Source organism: Homarus americanus, unplaced genomic scaffold (assembly GCF_018991925.1).
Source record: "Homarus americanus isolate GMGI-L3 unplaced genomic scaffold, GMGI_Hamer_2.0 scaffold52687, whole genome shotgun sequence".
Taxonomy (NCBI): Eukaryota; Metazoa; Arthropoda; class Malacostraca; order Decapoda; family Nephropidae; genus Homarus; species Homarus americanus.
The window spans coordinates 59051-76968 of record NW_024734362.1 but is presented as its reverse complement, the minus strand read 5'-3'; the positions used below and the strand labels follow the sequence as shown (position 1 = coordinate 76968).

At 41.9% G+C, this 17918-nt stretch overlaps 1 protein-coding gene across 1 annotated transcript; it reads right to left on the bottom strand.

Annotated features, from left to right (window-relative positions):
* Window positions 1–487: 487 nt before the first annotated feature.
* Window positions 488–15275, bottom strand: LOC121870222 (glucose dehydrogenase [FAD, quinone]-like). The gene is made up of 14 exons (XM_042371999.1): window positions 15077–15275; window positions 8479–8495; window positions 8254–8437; window positions 7888–8090; window positions 7583–7772; window positions 7175–7309; window positions 6507–6628; window positions 6331–6384; window positions 6021–6134; window positions 5739–5895; window positions 3401–3558; window positions 2777–2954; window positions 2120–2345; window positions 488–1930 (listed from the first exon to the last, which is right to left on the bottom strand). Exons 3-14 carry the CDS (start codon window positions 8390–8392, stop codon window positions 1774–1776), a joined length of 1833 nt encoding a protein of 610 aa, XP_042227933.1. The 5' UTR covers window positions 8393–8437; window positions 8479–8495; window positions 15077–15275; the 3' UTR covers window positions 488–1773.
* Window positions 15276–17918: the final 2643 nt, after the last annotated feature.

Genomic DNA, 17918 nt, shown 5'->3' with positions numbered 1-17918 from the left:
TTTAACATTTCACTATTCAAAGAAAATGAACAATTAAATGTTTTGGGTAACTAAAGTAAAAAAATAAAATAACATAACCACCGTAACAATCTAACAAGGCTATGAATGACCATTACCCAGTTACACCCTCCTCCCTTACACATAGTCCCAGGCCACCATATTAAATCCCTCTACATCCATCAACACACCTCAGTATGTCTCTGACCTTGTGAGCAGGAGGACGCCCGAGTTACAGCTCCACCTCCTCCTCCAAATACTCACCATCGAGGGCAACATACACACTACCTGTACACTCATAAGGTAACATACGAGTTTTATCTCTCATATTTATTAATTGTTGATTAAATAGAGGAATTACTTTAGATTATTTAAAGACATTAATTATTGAAGCACAGCAATACATTATAACATCAACAAACGATAATTATATTTCATGTGTCGTTTTATTTGTGTTTTTATGTGTGTTCTGAAAAGGTTTATACACTTGTATGTTTAGATATTTATTTGTTTGTATAGGAATAATCGATGGAATAACAAGGATGGTGGTTTTAAAAGCTTCCATACAGAGATCTTGTTTCGGTTTTATCTGTTTATCGATCCATTCTGACATGACGGATGGAAATGAAACAAAAACAACGCAAAAATAACTCGTCAAAATAAGACCTAATTTCGGTTTCATTTCAATCATTTTTATTATGGCAATGAATATACATACGTTACCTACACGAATCATACATTATATACATCATTCCTCGTGAAATTCAAACTGCAAAATAATACACAGAGGTTACAAGAGATTGGTGTGTTTTGTTATATGGAAGTTTATTTTGTATTGTAATGGGTTACCAGTTAAATGTTATTGAGTACAGGAAATATATCCATGTTGAGCGTATGGGGTCATTGTCTCAATGGGCCCCTGTCCTGATGGACCCCAGTATTAATGGGCCCCAGTATTAATGGGTCTCAGTACTAATGGGTCCCAGTATTAATGGGCCCTTGTCCTGATGGACCCCAGTACTAATGGGCCCCAATATTAATGGGCCTCAGTATTAATGGATCGCAGTATTAATGGGTCCCAGTACTAATGGGCCCCAGTGCTGACGGGGCTCTGTTTTAATGGCCCTTCTAATCTCAATAGACCCAACCCTAATAGTCTGGGGCCCGATAGGACTGGAGCGCCATATAAGAAACAGATAAATTACAAACGTTTTACTATTTACAAGAAAGTATTTAACATAGTCTCACTTATTTACAAAATTGACTTAAAGTTTTCATAATATACATAGTGTTTATAGAAAGGCAAATTATTTAACTAGTAGTAAAGGTTAAGCAATAACGGATAGGTAAATGACTTGTTGGTGTGACTGTTTGGTGGCATTACTCATTAAGGTGTTTCTGAAATGAAGAATGGACCTGTCAACTCCACCTCCCTCTCTTTCACCTGTTCACCTCGCACACCTGTACTGTTCCTCGACCGTAACTAACACATACACACACACACACACACACACACACACACACACACACACACACACGCACACACACACAGTTATGGATGATACACAAACAACTACTCTGGTTAACATTAAATGGACATTTCCCTGAGAAAGATATTTGCAACATCACAAGAAATGACAAAAGGCTTGGTACTTCTTTCTCCAGGTAACTTAATCACACTACCTGAGGATATTAAATAAGATTACTTACCTTTCTGACTCAAGTACCAAAGTCATATCTTCTCTAGAGACAAACAAACAGACAAAGACTTAAATGTTAATAGCCCAATGGCATGATAGGCGCACCCCAATCTTGTTTGATCATGTCGGACGCCTTCTCTCCTATCATGATGGAGGGAGAGTTTGTGTTGCCTGAAGTCACAAGCGGCATGATAGAAGCGTCAACCACACGCAGGCCAGACACATGCCTTAACCTGGAGAATAAGACGGGTTTTATAACACTCTTTATGGTGTGTGTGTGTGTGTGTGTGTGTGTGTTTATATTAAAACTCTACATATAATAAACATATAAACAGTAAACAAAACAAAAAATATTTACTCTTTAGTTTGTTGAATTACATGACTCTTAGCGTCTCCATACAATCTCTCTCTCTCTTACTCACTTGAGATACTCGTCCACAACACTGTAGGGGTCAGAAGCTGGGCCCATCTTGCAGGTGCCGCTGGGGTGATAGGTCGTGCCCGTGAGACTCCTGGCGTAACACTCCAGGTACTTATCAGACAAAGGCCACTCGTGTGTACACCCAGGCAGTGGCTGGTCGTGGAACCGAGCCTCGAAGTCTTCCTTGAGGGCTGGCATGGATCCTAACTTAAGGGCAAACCTCATACCTGGAGGATTAGTGAATGATAAGGATGAGGTTTTGCGGATCACGTAAAGATTAGATACTCAAAATAGCCTAACCTAACCAAACCTAACCTAATCTAACCTAACCTAATCTCATACCTAAAGTGTTAGTTGGGATTTAATGGTAATATTTTTCACGAGGCCAGACAGCTCTATGTATGCCAACTTTGAATGATTGAATGATTTGTTATTACTGTAAGAGGACCCTACCCTTTCTCCTCTCCCCTCGACCTATTCCTCACCCCTAACCTTTCCTCTGCCCCTAACCTACCCCCCTCATCCCTAACATTTCCTCTATTCCTAACTTATCCACCTACCCCCTGACCTTTCCCTCGCCCCTGATCTACCCCCTATCCCTCGACCCATCCCTGACCCTTAACCTACCCACCTACACCTTAACCTACCCCATCCTCACCTCTTATGAAGGCAACCATATCATCTGGATGGTCGAAGTAATTAGTGTCAATCAATGGGGCTTCGAAGGGGTCCGCTGAGTTGAGGGTGACAGTCCCCCGGCTTTTGGGTCGACACAGGAAGAGCCCGATTGATATCCCTTCCATCCCAACCAAGTTCCTGAAGTACTGTTGGTACACCTGTAACATAAAGGTTATATTAGGAACTTTGTGGTGCCGTTAGAAGTTATCGTACGGCTGAACAATAAATTATCACCTATACCTAATGTGTTTTGAGTCGATTATATTATGTATGTTACCTGAGAAGATATAAATACCTAAAGTTAAGTTATACTAAATGTAATATTATTTAATTTGGATCACCTGAGGAATAGACACCTCAGATTATTTCACCTAATGATTAAACACCTTAACGATAACCTGAGGAGTTAGATTAGGTTAATTTGGGTAATGCTAGATTAGGTTAGGTTAAGAAAGCGTTAGGTTAAGTTAAGTTAGCGATAAGGTGTTCAGGTGATCCATTACTTATAAGGACCACCAACTAAAACACCCCCAACCTCTTACCTCAACACCCCCCCAAAAAAGTACCTCTTACCTCAACATCCCCCCAAAAAAGTACCTCTTACCTCATTCTTAATCCCAAGGACGTGAGAGGTAATGAGGCCGTAGTCATCGCCAACAGTGAAGGGCAGGAAGGCTATCTGTACCTCTGGCCAGTAAGGGTCACCAACCTCTGACATCGGCCAAGCGTAGCCCTCTATAGAGATGCTCGTGGTCAGACGTCCTGGACACACACGCACACCAGGGAAAGAGATAAGGCTGTATTAGTCTATGTCTCTGTTTTGGTAGCTGGTATAGTGGTATATCTGTCTCTATATACTAGCTGGTTGTGGTATATTCTTTGCTACTGTCTATTACCCTTGCTGGTATAGCCTAACTTGGTGTGTATATACAATGTCTCTTAGTATGGGTGTTGGTATAATTATTCAAGGTGTCACAAAAAATATGTATACACACTGCCTTTTAGATATTCTTCAAGAACGCGTGAATGTTTGCATTACTATAGCAACATTGTCCTCACGTGTGGGAGACCTCACACTTCCACACGTCAGGACAATGTTGCTGGTATAACAGAAACGTTCACACGATCGCGGGAGATTTTCATGACTCTAAGGCTGTTCATTAATCTGATATCATATAAATAGATGAACTTTATAGAGGCAATACATCCTGGTACCCGGCAAGGTGAGTGCCTCATTAGCAAGACCACAGGTAGGATCTTGATACCTTACCTGTGCCAATATACCAAATGAAAACATAACACACACACACACACACACACACACACACACACACACACACACACACACACACACACACACACACACACGCGCGCGCACGCAAGTGAAAGGCAGCAACACCTCGTGATTGTGGTTCACTGGACAGCTGGTTCTTATCAGCCCCTCTCTTCTACTTTTCTTCCTCCTCTACCTCCTCTCTTCCCTCCTCTTCTTCTTTTTCTTCTTCCTCCTCTCATTCTCCTCCTCTTCCTATTCTTCCTCTTCTTCTCCTCCTCTCTTCCTCCTCCTACTCCTCAATTTCACTTTCCCTTCTCTCCCTTTCCCCCCATTCCTCCTCCTCCTACGTCTGACCTCCCCACGAAAAACCGGTTTTACTTTGTGCACTTGTCACAAATTCCTGCACAGATCCTTAGCTTATGAGTTAATGTTCGCTTGGTATGATAGTCTAAGAGAGTTAAGGTATTATAACCTAACCTAACCTAACCCCCTAGGGTATTTAATCTTCAGGTGAAATAACCTTAGACATCTATTCTTCAGGTAACCCACAAAATAAATTTAATAAACAAAATACCTCAATAAACGAGGAAATAATGAAATACATCTCGTAAATAAATGATTTACTGATTATAGAATAATTTTTGTACCTTTGTGTTAATACGTCACTGTTGTTAATGAGTTTATATCACAGGTGAATAATTACCCTGTAGGTGTAGTGGTAATGACCCAAGGGAAGGCTTAGGACAGGAAATGATATTGGATAATGTTGGGAAGTGAGACTAGTTGAGGTGTGGTTGTTGTTGTTGTTGTGGTAGCTAGTCAATGTTTACTGCCTTGCTGGAATGTTGGTGGTGGTGGTGATGATGGTGGTAGTAGTGGTGGTCAGAGGTCAGTGTCTATTAAGTTGCTGGATAGGGAATGACAGTGGTAGTAGTGATGGTTGGGTGGTTGTGTTCTCACCTAACTTAACCTAACCTAACTTAACCTAACCTAACCTAACTTAACCTAACCTAACCTAACCTAACCTAACGTAACCTAACCTATCTTAACCTAACCTACAGAAAACTATTACTAGCATCGTTCAAGTTGACGGTCCAGGAATAAGTAAATATAAAAATATTATTTCTACCTGTTGACGTAAATTATAAAGAACACCTGGTCGCGTGTGTGTGTGTGTGTGTGTGTGTGTGTGTGTGTGTGTGTGTGTGTGTGTGTGTGTGTGTGTGTGTGTGTGTGCGTGCGTGCGTGCGTGTGTGTAAAATGGCACTCGTATGATCTTCGTAATCATTAATGCATTGTTGTAAGGTGAAAGTAGTCTGTAATTCACTTCTTTATAGTCTGAGGTTTATTATGTGTGTATGTGTGTGTGTATGTGTGTGTGTGTGTACGATTGTCTTTCTGAAGTAATGTGTTTCTTTTTTATATTGTATTTGTTAACGTATCAAGCACGTACTGTCACACACACACACACACACACACACACACACACACACACACACCTTTACTTTATTATTAACATCGGCATCTCTATATCTCATTGTCTTTTCCTACTTTTCCCTCCACCTCTCCCCTTTCCTCCTCTTCCCTCCTTCCCTACCACCACCAACGCACGCTCCTCCCTCCCTCCCCCACCACACACTCTTCCCTCCACCACCAATACACTCACCAGTTCTGTAATGCACATAGTCCTGGATGGTCTTGGGGCTGGCAATATCTAAGATGTGGAAGGAGGAGCCGTTCTTTATCGTCCACGGGAAACCTGTCATGTATGGATGGTCGTTCAGGTTCTGGCCGACCCCAGGCACATCAGCCACCACGGGGATCTGCCGAGAGATGATGTTACCTTTAGATACGTTGTAGCCACCATCATTTTGTTCACCATAATTTTGTTCACCAACTTTTTGTCTCCCAACATTTTGTCCATTTACGTCTTTTCGTCAATACTCACACCATGATACCGAAGGTGGTTTGCAGGCCCGACACCCGACAGCATCAGTAATTGGGGAGAGCCGATGGCCCCAGCCGACAGGATTACCTCCCTCTTGGCGAACACAGCCTTACTCTGTCGGGACAGGAAACACAATTTTAGTGTATGTGTGTGTGTGTGTGTGTGTGTGTGTGGTCAGTGAGAGTGTGTCTGCGTTGAGAGTTTAAGAGAAAGGGGGAAGTATATTCCTTTAAAACAAATAAAATCACACAAAAACAGGTGTGTAAATATCGTAATTAATCACTTATAACACCTGTATTATTTATTTTACCTTTCCTCTGTGTTGGAAGCGGACGCCCACAGCTCTCTTGTTCTCAAAGACGATCTGTAGTGGAGAGGTTATTATTATTATTATTATTATTATTATTATTATTATTATTATTATTATTATTATTATTATTATTATTATCGTCAACACACACATACAGGTAACAAGTACTGCCTCACCTGTGTAACATGAGCATTGAGGACCACGTGTAGGTTAGGTCTGGAGGCTGCAGGCTTGATGTAACCCTCAGCGGTAGACCAGCGGATGCCGTTCCTTGCTGTGAAGTCTACCAATGAGAACCCTGCAAGGTGGATAGTTGTCATTATGGCTCTAGTGGTGCTAGTGGTACACTGGTGCTCTTGGTATTGTGGTGCTAGTGGTATAGTGGCGCTAGTGGTATAGTGGTGCTAGTGGTACAGTTTGCTCTTGGTATTGTGGTGCTAGTGGTATAGTGGTGCTAGTGGTATAGTGGTGCTAGTGGTATTGTGGTGCTGGTGGTATAGTGGTGCTAGTGGTATAGTGGTGCTAGTGGTATTGTGGTGCTGGTGGTATAGTGGTGCTAGTGGTATAGTGGTGCTAGTGGTATAGTGGTGCTAGTGGTATTGTGGTGCTAGTGGTATAGTGGTGCTAGTGGTATAGTGGTGCTAGTGGTATTGTGGTGCTGGTGGTATAGTGGTGCTAGTGACACAGATCTATCACAAACGGTACAATACATCAGTGGCAGGTACAGTCAGGTATAAGCACAGGTATCGACAGACACTCCAGGTACCTGTAAACTCTCCAAAGTACCTGTATTTGCACCAGGTAGAATCATCAGGTACCTGTAGAAATAGTAATTCTTACTCACCAATCTGGTCAGGGTCGCTGGGGTCAACTATCCTGTAGCCAAGTTGTTTTCCAGCCTTCAGGAAGCCATCAGACACCTTCGTTCTCCACCTTTTATTTTCTATAGTCTGAGGGCCTCCAAACCCGTGGAACGATGCTGAAGTAGATAATGTTTACTTTAGTGGCAGGTAGATAATGTTTATTTTAGTGGCAGGTAGACAATGTTTATGTTTACTTAGTGGCAGGTAGATAATGTTTATTTTAGTGGCAGGTAGACAATGTTTATGTTTACTTAGTGGCAGGTAGACTAATGCTTATGTTTACTTTATGTTAATTTCATTAGGTAGTTGATCCACTTCATGTCATTTTCACTTCGGCATTAAGGAAGTGCAGAAGACAAATGTATTTTAATCTTCGCTCATTAACCTACCTGTCTCCTTCGTCACCTTGCCTCTGTAGTCTTCAAATTTCTTAAAGTATCTGAGAACGTCTCTGTATCCCCATCCAGGGTTACCCATCGCCTCCCAGTTATCGAAGTCCCTCCTGTTACCTCGCACGTAGAACATAGAGTTGAGCACTGAGCACCCGCCTATCGTCTTGCCTCGGGGGTAAGGTATCCTCTGTATGGTAGAAAAAGAGTGTTATTATCGTTTATTTTCGTTTTTAATTATATTTTTTCTTTAATTTTTGCTCCCCAATTCTTCCCTTCCTTTATCATCGTCCTGTTAAACTTACGTTATCGGTAAATCCGTTGAAGCTGTTTTTCTGTTTTGTTGTGTAAAATTTCCAATCGGCGTCTCCCAATATGAGCAGCTGGTTGAAGCCCGGAACGTAACTCTCAGGTGGTGGTGTTCCTCCAGCCTCCAGCAGGAGTATCTGCCAGTCCCCAATCTCCGAGAGCCGTGACGCTAATACACCTCCCGCCGACCCTCCTCCTACTGTACAGAAGAACAGAAGGCAGATTAGTTTAGTTATCCCGTTAATTATCCAAAGAAAACTGATCCATATTCGATTTTCATTTGTTTGATGTTGTTTATACGTGAATAGATTGATGTACTATAAGCATAGAGCCACACACACACACACACACAGGTCACGTACTAATGACGAAGTCGTACTGGGGCAGCAATTTGGAGGACGCGTCGTAGGTGTTCTCTCCCACCTCCCTCATCACCACCACCAGCAGGAGGCGGATGAGGGCCACAGGGATCATCCTCAGGGCGTCCAGGTGTGACGGCATCTTGTTGGTTCTTTACTTTACGCTGTGGTACGTGTGTGGAGGCTCCTTCTTCTCCCTTTCCGCTGCGGTGCGACTGTTGGGGTCTCCTTCGTTTGGTCTACCACTGGGAAAAAAAGAGAACTTTAATCTTTACTCGTTGTGAATTCTCGCGTTTTCCCAGGGTTCATGTCAGTCCACCACAGTGTAATAATAGACATGAATCAGGTTTAAATCTTTCACTTTCATGTCTACTCTTTCCACTTCTCTGGCCTCATTTACCAAAAGGAAAATAAAAGTTGAAAGTAGGAAAATTAATGTTAAATTATAATTTTAAACTCGTTTGACTTCATACCAACGCCATCTTGGAGTCTTGACATTCTCTCTTCCTGGTAGAAGTAGGAAATTTCTAGTGCATGACATTAATCTGTGTGGATTATGAGATCATATGAAGATTAGCCCCAAGCTTAAAGTTAAACACCCCTAACCTAATCTAACCTAACCTAATCAAGTTACATAAATTAATAAGATAACCTAAATGTAACAGGTAGGTAGTACTTTCTCATATATCAGGGTCTTATTGTCGAGTTTTTGTTATTGGTGAACCATAAAGTGATATTGTTTGGGCTATTTATTTTTAATAGATCTCGTAGACTCGTTTATAATGAGTAGAAATAATAATAATAATAATAATAATAATAATAATAACGGAGGGAGAGAGGGAGGAGGCGATTGGGAAGAAAAAGGGAGGGAGGGATGAGAAACGAGTTGGTAGGAGAAAGGGCAAAAGAGAAGACGAAAGAAGAGGGAAAAGGGCAACAGGAAGAGACAGGATTGGAGGGAGGGAGGGGAGAAAGAGAAAGCATGAGGGAGGGGGGAGAGAGAAGGAGGAAGAGAAAGAGGGCGGGCGGGATAGAAGGATAGCAGGAGGGAGGTCAAGAGAGAGAGAGAAGTGGTCTGAGGAGAGAATAGGGATGGAGGGAGGGAGGGAGGGAGGGATGGAGGGGGGAGGGAGGGAGGCACAGCATCAGGTAAGGTGGGGTTGTATCTGGTCAGCACAAACATTTACATAACAAACACCTTAACGAATCCATGACTCACTGAATCAACTGACGAGTACCTACATAACTCACTGAATCAGCTGACGAGTAGCTACATGACTCACTGAATCAGCTGACGAGTAGCTACATAACTCACTGAATCAGCTGACGAGTACCCAGCCCAAGAGAGTACACTCAACAACAACAAAAAGATTCAGAAAGACAACATGACACGCACGGTAGGTCTTCATTCTATTTACAAACAGACCTACACCATCACCTTCACCATCACCTTACACCATCACCTTCACCATCACCTACACCATCACCATCACCATCACCATCACCTACACCTTACACCATCACCTTCACCTTCACCATCACCTTCACCATCAACATCACCTTCACCATTACCATCACCTACACCTTACACCATCACCTTCACCATCACCTACACCTTACACCATCACCTTCACCATCACCTTCACCATCACCTTACACCATCACCTTTACCTTCACCATCACCTTCACCATCACCTAGTCGTCCTTGCTATTATATTGACCCTACACTCACCATCCCATTAGTTGTAGTTAAAGAGGAAAAGTCTATGACAATACACACACACACGCCTTCAGGGTGAGGCTTTTGGTGACGCCTTTCAAAACTCGACACAGTATAGGGAGGTATTCGTCTGGCTCCATACCTAACAAACATTATTATCATTTTTGGTTTCCATTGTGTCTCATATTTCTTCTTTTATTCCTATTCTTGTCTTTCTTCATGCTAGCTCTCATTCTCTCCCTTTTTCTTCCTCGTTAATCATATTTACCTACATTTCTCTTCTTCTTGACGTTTATTCTCGTCCGTGGCTATACCTTCTCCCTCACTCGACGTTACTGTTTCTGTACACGTTTGGTTGCTTCAGGAGATAGTGTGGGAGAGGACCTAGTTATTGCAAGATGCATATGTGTGTTGCATATTAATGCTCACCCCTGGCCTTTCTTCCCTCCTAGAACCATTCGTGCAGTAGGAAGAGGTGTGTGTGTGTGTGTGTGTGTGTACAGTATGTATGGCTGTGAACGTGTATTATAAGTTCACACCTCAATTAACATATCTGGCATCACTCACCTCACAGAAAAACAAAACGCAACTGTCACACCCATTCTTGCAACACACCCAGCCACGACCACCATCACCTTCCTGCTGTGAAAGGCTATAATTGTGTGCTTTCACCGTACCTGACACACACTGACGTACCTACATGCCTGCCCACACGCTCACAGATTCCCCCCACAGGTGAAATATTTATCTAGTGAGATTTTAGGAGTGAGGTCCTGTAAGATCGTCTTTAGCCCACGCGGAAGTCACGAGGACCTTCCTGTTGGAGCGACTTCCTCGTAGGAAGGAAATCCTCAGCTCATGTGGGATTTTCTGATAGGTTAGGTTAGGTTTACCTTACCTAATCTAATCTAATCTAACCTCACCACACTAACGCAAACCAAACCTAATGTAATGTACATCTAACCTAAAGTATCCTAATAGCAGTGACACTAACCTAGCCTAACCACAAGTAGCATTGGGGGGGGGGGGATCATCAGGTGATCCTCATCTACTTAATGCGTAAAGGAGACATTTAATTCTCTCTCCTTAATTTACTGTCACAGCCGAGCACTCGTGCCCACAGGGACGGCAGGTAAGGGCGGGGGCACCAGGTGACGTCGGACCTCACTTAATCTGCACTCCTTGGAGAGACGTAGAGTGAGGGGCGATATGATCGAGGTGTATAAATAGAAGTCAGGGCTAAACAAAAGTGATATAACAAAGGTACTTAACCCTTTCGCTGCGAACTCGTAGCAATGGTTTTAAATGAGACATATTTAGATTTAGGCGCGAAATAGGTAAGCATTGGTTTGGTAATAGAGTAGTGGATGAGTGGAACAAGTTACCAAACATCATCTTTAACTGGAACACGCTGGATAGCTTCAAACAAAAGTTGGGTAGATATATGGGCGATAGGGGTTGGGTGTAAACTGGGGTGCCCACTATGGGCCAATAGGCCCCGTGCAATTGCCCCATTCTTCTTTTCTTATGTTCTTAAGCGTGTGTCAGAGAGAGAGAGGAAGGTAACTTGGAGCTGAGATGAGCCCCCTACCAAGTTGTCTAACTCATGTTCTGTTTTTGCCTGGTTTTAAAGCCAAATATTCACTCGTCATGTAATAAATCTTAATGTTAAAATTCTACACAACATAAAAATAAGCAATAATGAACTTAATGTTTGGTGTTAGTGTTCGCTGTAAGCATCAGTCTGGCTGCTGCAGGAGCTGTTTTTGTCAGCCCTTCACTATGGTGTGTCTGGTCGGCTGCTCCACCTCCATATACAGCACGTTTTTTGTAGCTTAAGTGACACGGTTCCTTTTTTGACATTATACGAAAGCTGTCCTGCATCCTGTGACCCTCAGAGTCTTGATAACCGATGATAGTTACCTGAAATAGTGTCCCTTGTTATTAGTGATATTTAGAAAGTACCGTTGTTTATGTTAGGTGTAGCTGTTGTCGCCATTACACAAACAACACCATGAGAACTTTTTCCAGGATGTCACATGAAGTATCTAATGGTTTACATAATGTGACGTCAGGTGTTGATTTACCTGGTTGGTGACGAGAATAATTACAGTTATGTTTAGCTGTTGATGACTGGGTAATTACCGTTATGTTTATTTACCTTTTGTCGATAACTACGATTAAGTTCATTGATGTGGTGTGATGATAAACTACTCCACGTCCTCAACACGATTAGACTACGTGCCAGTTCTCACGTCGTAGTTACTCATGTGAAGACGCGACAACTGTGTTAATTTTACGAGTTACAATATTTAATGCCTTTCTCTGCCGTCGTTACTACTTCATATAAACACAACACCTTCTTAATTATCACTTCCTACAATTTATTACCATTTTCTCATCTCCCTCTTCGTAGTTTATCATCATTTGCTTCACCCTCTTTTCTCACACTTCATTACTGTTTTCTTATATCTCTCTAAATCGTAAAATACAGAAGTCAAACTAATCAGAAACCTCGACACGGGAGCCAATCAGAGCTATGTATTATCTAGGTCAATGATCGTGACCTTCAATTGACACGAGGGGGATGTTGGGGTCAAATGGGATCATCTGGGGTCGTCACAGTACTTCCTATGGGACCCCGGAAACGATGGTAAATGTAAAGGAACATGGGGTGATAGAGAGAGCATTTGACGATAGCTTTAGTTCTGTTGACGATAGCGGTAGCAGCTGATGTTAACTATAAGTGCATATTCTTCTCGTCGACCGAACCGAAACTACGATATCCTAACTCTCTCTCCTCTTAAACATAATCTACGATAGTTGTTTGATCAACCTGACTAAAAGAAAGAGAGAGAGAGAGAGAGAGAGAGAGAGAGAGAGAGAGAGAGAGAGAGAGAGAGAGAGAGAGAGAGTTCCTCCCTCCACAAGACGTAACCAGCTGTTATTAGTACACAAGAAAAAGAGTTGTTTTTACGCTCTTGGGCTCCACCGTTCACCCTAGCCTTGAGAACGAGAATGAGTTTGTACACGCCAATTGATCCTCTATTCTGACAATGAACGTAGATAAAGTGATCGTATTCAACCCTGGGAATATCATACGATTTTTTTTTGCTTAACTATTAAAGAAAGAATTATTTTTATTTTTGTCTAGGAAGGAATATACGATTTTTTCAACTATTCAAGGGAGAATTATTTTTTTTTAGAATATTTATTATTCAAAGAGAGAACGAGGATTATTTTTCCTATGATATGAGAAAGTTGTAGGATTTTGTTAATTATTTTTCCAGGTACGTAAGAATAAGAATTGTTTATTATTATTATTATTATTATTATTATTATTATTATTATTATTATTATTGTTGTTGTTGCTGTTGTTGTTGTCTAGGAAACGTGATATTTTCCTTCTTGTCCCCCTTCTACTTATCCTCCTCTACTCCTTTTCCCACTTCTCTTCCTCTTCCTCCACTTCCACTTCCTACTTCTTTTCCACCTCCCCCTCCTCCACCACCGCCTTCTTTTCCTCCTCCTCGCACAGTGACCTACATAGTGAATGGCTGGCCGCTGGATGGATCAGTTTTTACCTCGCTTCTTGTCTACTAATAATACCTGATTACGTCTTGTGGAGGGAGGAACTCTCTCTCTCTCTCTCTCTCTCTCTCTCTCTCTCTCTCTCTCTCTCTCTATGATTCACTATCTCTACGACATTTGGATATAAGTGCAATCACTTTCACTTTCACTGCAACAATATCTATCCCAGTGTCTGTGCAACAGTCACCATCTACAATGTTCTCTCTCTCTCTCTAGAACACCTCCTCACTCTCACTAACAACCAACACATTCTTAGCTCACTCTTTCTCCCTACAACACACACATTCACCTGACTGACCCCCCACCCTTCACCTGGCTGACCCCACCCGTCACCTGGCTGACCCCCCACCCTTCACCTGGCTGACCCCCCCCCTCACCTGGCTGACCCTCACCTGGCCCCCACCCTCACCTGGCTGACCCCCCACCCTCACCTGACTGATGCCTCCACCCCTCACGTGGCTGATCCCCCACCCCTCACCTGTGGCTGATCCCCCACCTCTGAACCACTCCACCCCTCACTGTAGGCGTGATCCATCCCACTTACGTGATACTCACCTTGATACCCCTCACGTGGCTGATCCCCCACCCCTGACTGATGCCTCCACCCCTCACGTGGCTGATCCCCCACCTGGTTGAAACTGAACAATCACTCCATAAAAAAAACTAATTAACAGGTACAGGTTTAAGTACATTAGTCACCACACCTGTAGGCGTATACCTAAAAGATCTTAAGTCATCGTGTCGTAATATACTTTAGTCTTACGTGATACTTTTAATTTTTCTAGATAATATATAAACTTTATTCGTTAACTATAAAAAAATATCTAGATATTGGAAATTAACTTTTATACACTATATAATTTGTATCATCTTATATAATTGATATTTATTACAAACATTTATTTATCACACTTATTAAATATTACCAACTTTATTGTATATAGTTTCATCTCCTTGATTTATTCTCCTCCTCCTCCTCCTTCTCTTCCTCTCTTTCACTTTTGTTGGATTATATTGTGTTTATTGAAAGATGCATATCATTATTATTCAAGATTATTTCAACAATATGTAAACAAACACAACAACGTCTGTTTATTTTGGTTCTTTTTCATCGGTATTTTCTTTATTATTATTATTTTCATGTAAGGCTTTAGGAGTAAGGAGAGAGAGAGAGAGAGAGAGAGAGAGAGAGAGAGAGAGAGAGAAAAGTGATTGTCTTTATAACGGTAACTAACAAACAAACGAGCATCGAAGAAATAAATGAAACAACACGTGTTTATCTCTCTCTCTCTCTCTCTCTCTCTCTCTCTCTCTCTCTCTCTCTCTCTCTAAATCCGTCCCTCAGCAATAACTCACTGTCAAACTCCTCTCCTCACGCAACAAAACATAAAAAAAACACCGTAAAATGCATCACATTACACATAAAAACACAAAAACAGTTCCTTCACTCATAAAACACTCAAAACATCACCCTACAAGAAAACACAACTAAAAGGCACCGGAGCCGAATTCTACCTGATTGGTGACGATGATGACGATGACGATGACTTCCCAACAGTAGATGATATGGTATAAATCCCGTAATGATGAGAAGTCGTCAGGGTATGTAAACAAGATGTGGTAGTGGCAGGGGGTAGAGCAGTCAGTGCCCTGAGCCCGTGGCGTTAGCTAGAGTGGATGAAGCTCAACTGAAGCCATCGTCGACCGAGCGGGCCATCCGGCTCTTGCGGGGCACGACTGGTTGTTGATGACCTTGCTGGCACTTGGGTATAAGAGAGGATATTTACACTACCTTGCCTGACACGCAACCACCCAGGGGAGAGGACTTTCTTGGAGATTCTGGCTGGGTGACTACGTGAGGATATCATCGTAAACCTGCACATAAGAGTAGTTCCTTTTATTTATTTTAGGATTCAAGAGAAACAGGAAGTAGTATTATATATATATGTATCTAAGGTGTTCCACGACGGCTGTTTATTTTAGTTGAAAGTCTTGAGATTGTCTTGAGTTCTATGTCAGTGTGTCACGGTGGGGGCGTCTTCGTATTGTTTTTCTTGCGGACGACACAACAGGAGCGAGGAAGTTATTTCAAGTTAGTGTTATCTCCGGGGATTGTATTTCCGAGAGTAGATATTGTCTGTATGTATGACTGTCTCTATTACTCATTAGTGTTCACGGTGATGGTACTTAATGTCATAACGTACAGGAATTACCTTTTATGTTTTGATCCAAGAAAAAAAAAGAGTGTTTTTATTTTATTTATACAGTCTTTTGTCTGACTATATTATTTTAGATGTTCGTAAAACCTTGACCACCTTTGACCCCTAATCCTTGACCTGACAGAAACAGGAAACAATGAAGGAACACTTTCTCTCCCCTACGAATTCTTTTTCTCTAGTTTACAACATTTAAGAGAGGGCTGTGAGGTTAATATATTGTGACTCTACGCCTTGTTTACTGACCTCCTGATGTATATATTAGGTCGTGACGAGGTGAGGGTGTTTTGTGTGGCGTACCGTGATCATGGGAAAGTGTGTGTGTGTGTGTGTGTGTGTGTGTGTGTGTGTGTGTGTGTGTGTGTGTGTGTGTTTAAAATCTGAAGCTGAACTTGTTGTCTTTGAGGTGTTATGAGTGTTTGATTCAGGTGTATTTTTGGATCACCTGACCTGACCTAACACCCCCCCCAGTCATAGTTAAGGTGTTTAATTAAGAGATAAAAAACACGTTGGTTAATAATTTTGGGGTAATTTATTTGTTATCGTCAAGGAATTTACCTTTAATTTTGGATGTTTACCTAAATATAAAATGAAATACTGAACAATACAAAGAGGAATTTGACACGTTGATCAACTGGAACTACGATAGTGTTACATAGTGATACAGTGAATGTGACAATTACAGTGCGATACAACAATCAGTATATATAGGTTTACAGAACTCTAGTGACAGCCTGTACAACTCACACTATTACTGGTAGCTTATAAGTTCACTACACCAAGACCAACAATGATAATAGTTAAAAACGAAAGACAATACGCACCTTTACTTCTTGTTAGGTGAGAGAGAGAGAGAGGGAGAGAGAGAGAGAGAGTGAGAGAGAGAGAGAGAGGAGAGAGATTGAGGAGAGAGAGAGAGAGAGAGAGAGAGTGTGTGTGAGAGAGAGAGAGAGAGAGTGAGAGAGGAGAGAGAGAGTGAGAGGGAGAGAATGGCATTGTTTTATAACTTGGTCGACTCTGTTACATATTGGGGTCTGAGAGAGGAACAAGTCAGCCAGTGAAAGTGATTCGACTGTGTAGCTTTGAGTGGCGGTGGTGGCTGTGGCGGTGGTGAGGAGAGGTAAGTCGGTCCGAAGTATGTCAAGGTGTGAGGGAGGGACACTTGAGAGGTGGAGGAAGGGGGGGAAGGAAGGAAGGACGTCTGTCTGGGAATTCCCCTGAAGACAAATGGGAAGGGTCAATGGAAAGGCCATCTGGAAGCCTGAATACAAGATCTATCTGGATTAGTTACTGGAAGATGTATTATCGGATACTCTCGGTAGACTGTCTGGAATAATGTATGGGAGAATGAGTTTATTTTGTAGAAGAGTAAGTAAGGTTTTATGGTAAGTCTCTCTGACACGTTTCGTCGAAGACTCTAGAATGCTCTGAAGGGCTATAAAATACTCTGTAATGATCTGGGAGACTCTGGAGGGCTCTGGAAGACTCTGGAATGCTTTGGAAGGCTCTAAAATACTCTGTGATGCTCTGGAAGACTCTGGAAGCCACTTCGTAAGGCTCATTGAAAGTCATTGTGAGGCTCCTTGGAAGACTCTAATACTCCCAGAACCTTTTTTTTCCCTCGAAATCTTTTGAAAACTTTGACAAATATCCAGGAGCAAATTTCAAACGATGCTCTGAAAGACTGAACAAATTTGGGTAAAATTCCTGGAGCAGTGAACGAAACATCACCTGAATAATATCAACGAAAAGACGGAGGACATAATATTTGGAATATTTTCAGTAATATTATATACAGTCAACTCAGGGACCATTAGTGCCTTTAATCCCTGTCTAAGAGGTGGAAAGACTCATTCTGGAATACATTTTCAAACACTGGACGCTTTTTGACTCGCTTACAGAGAAAGAATCTATTATATACATTAAATAAATCATAAACATATCAAGCAACTAAAAAAACAATTAAATAAAACAATTTATATTAATATCTCAAGACAGACGTTGGATTATCTTAGGTTGGATAAGACCATCGACCATTTAGGGACGTGCAGCTGGAAAGATAACTTGAGGTACGTCGTGTCAAAGAGCTGGACTATGTTACCCTGTTCACCTCTTCACCCCCACCACCACCATACCTACCT

Coding starts and splice junctions, on each gene's coding strand:
- LOC121870222 (XM_042371999.1), bottom strand. CDS start 8,392: ATGCCGTCACACCTGGACGCCCTGAGGATGATCCCTGTGGCCCTCATC. Junction 7,773..7,887: donor TCAACGGATTTACCGATAAC/GTAAGTTTAACA, acceptor TCTACCATACAG/AGGATACCTTACCCCCGAGG. Junction 7,310..7,582: donor CAAGGTGACGAAGGAGACAG/GTAGGTTAATGA, acceptor TATCTACTTCAG/CATCGTTCCACGGGTTTGGA.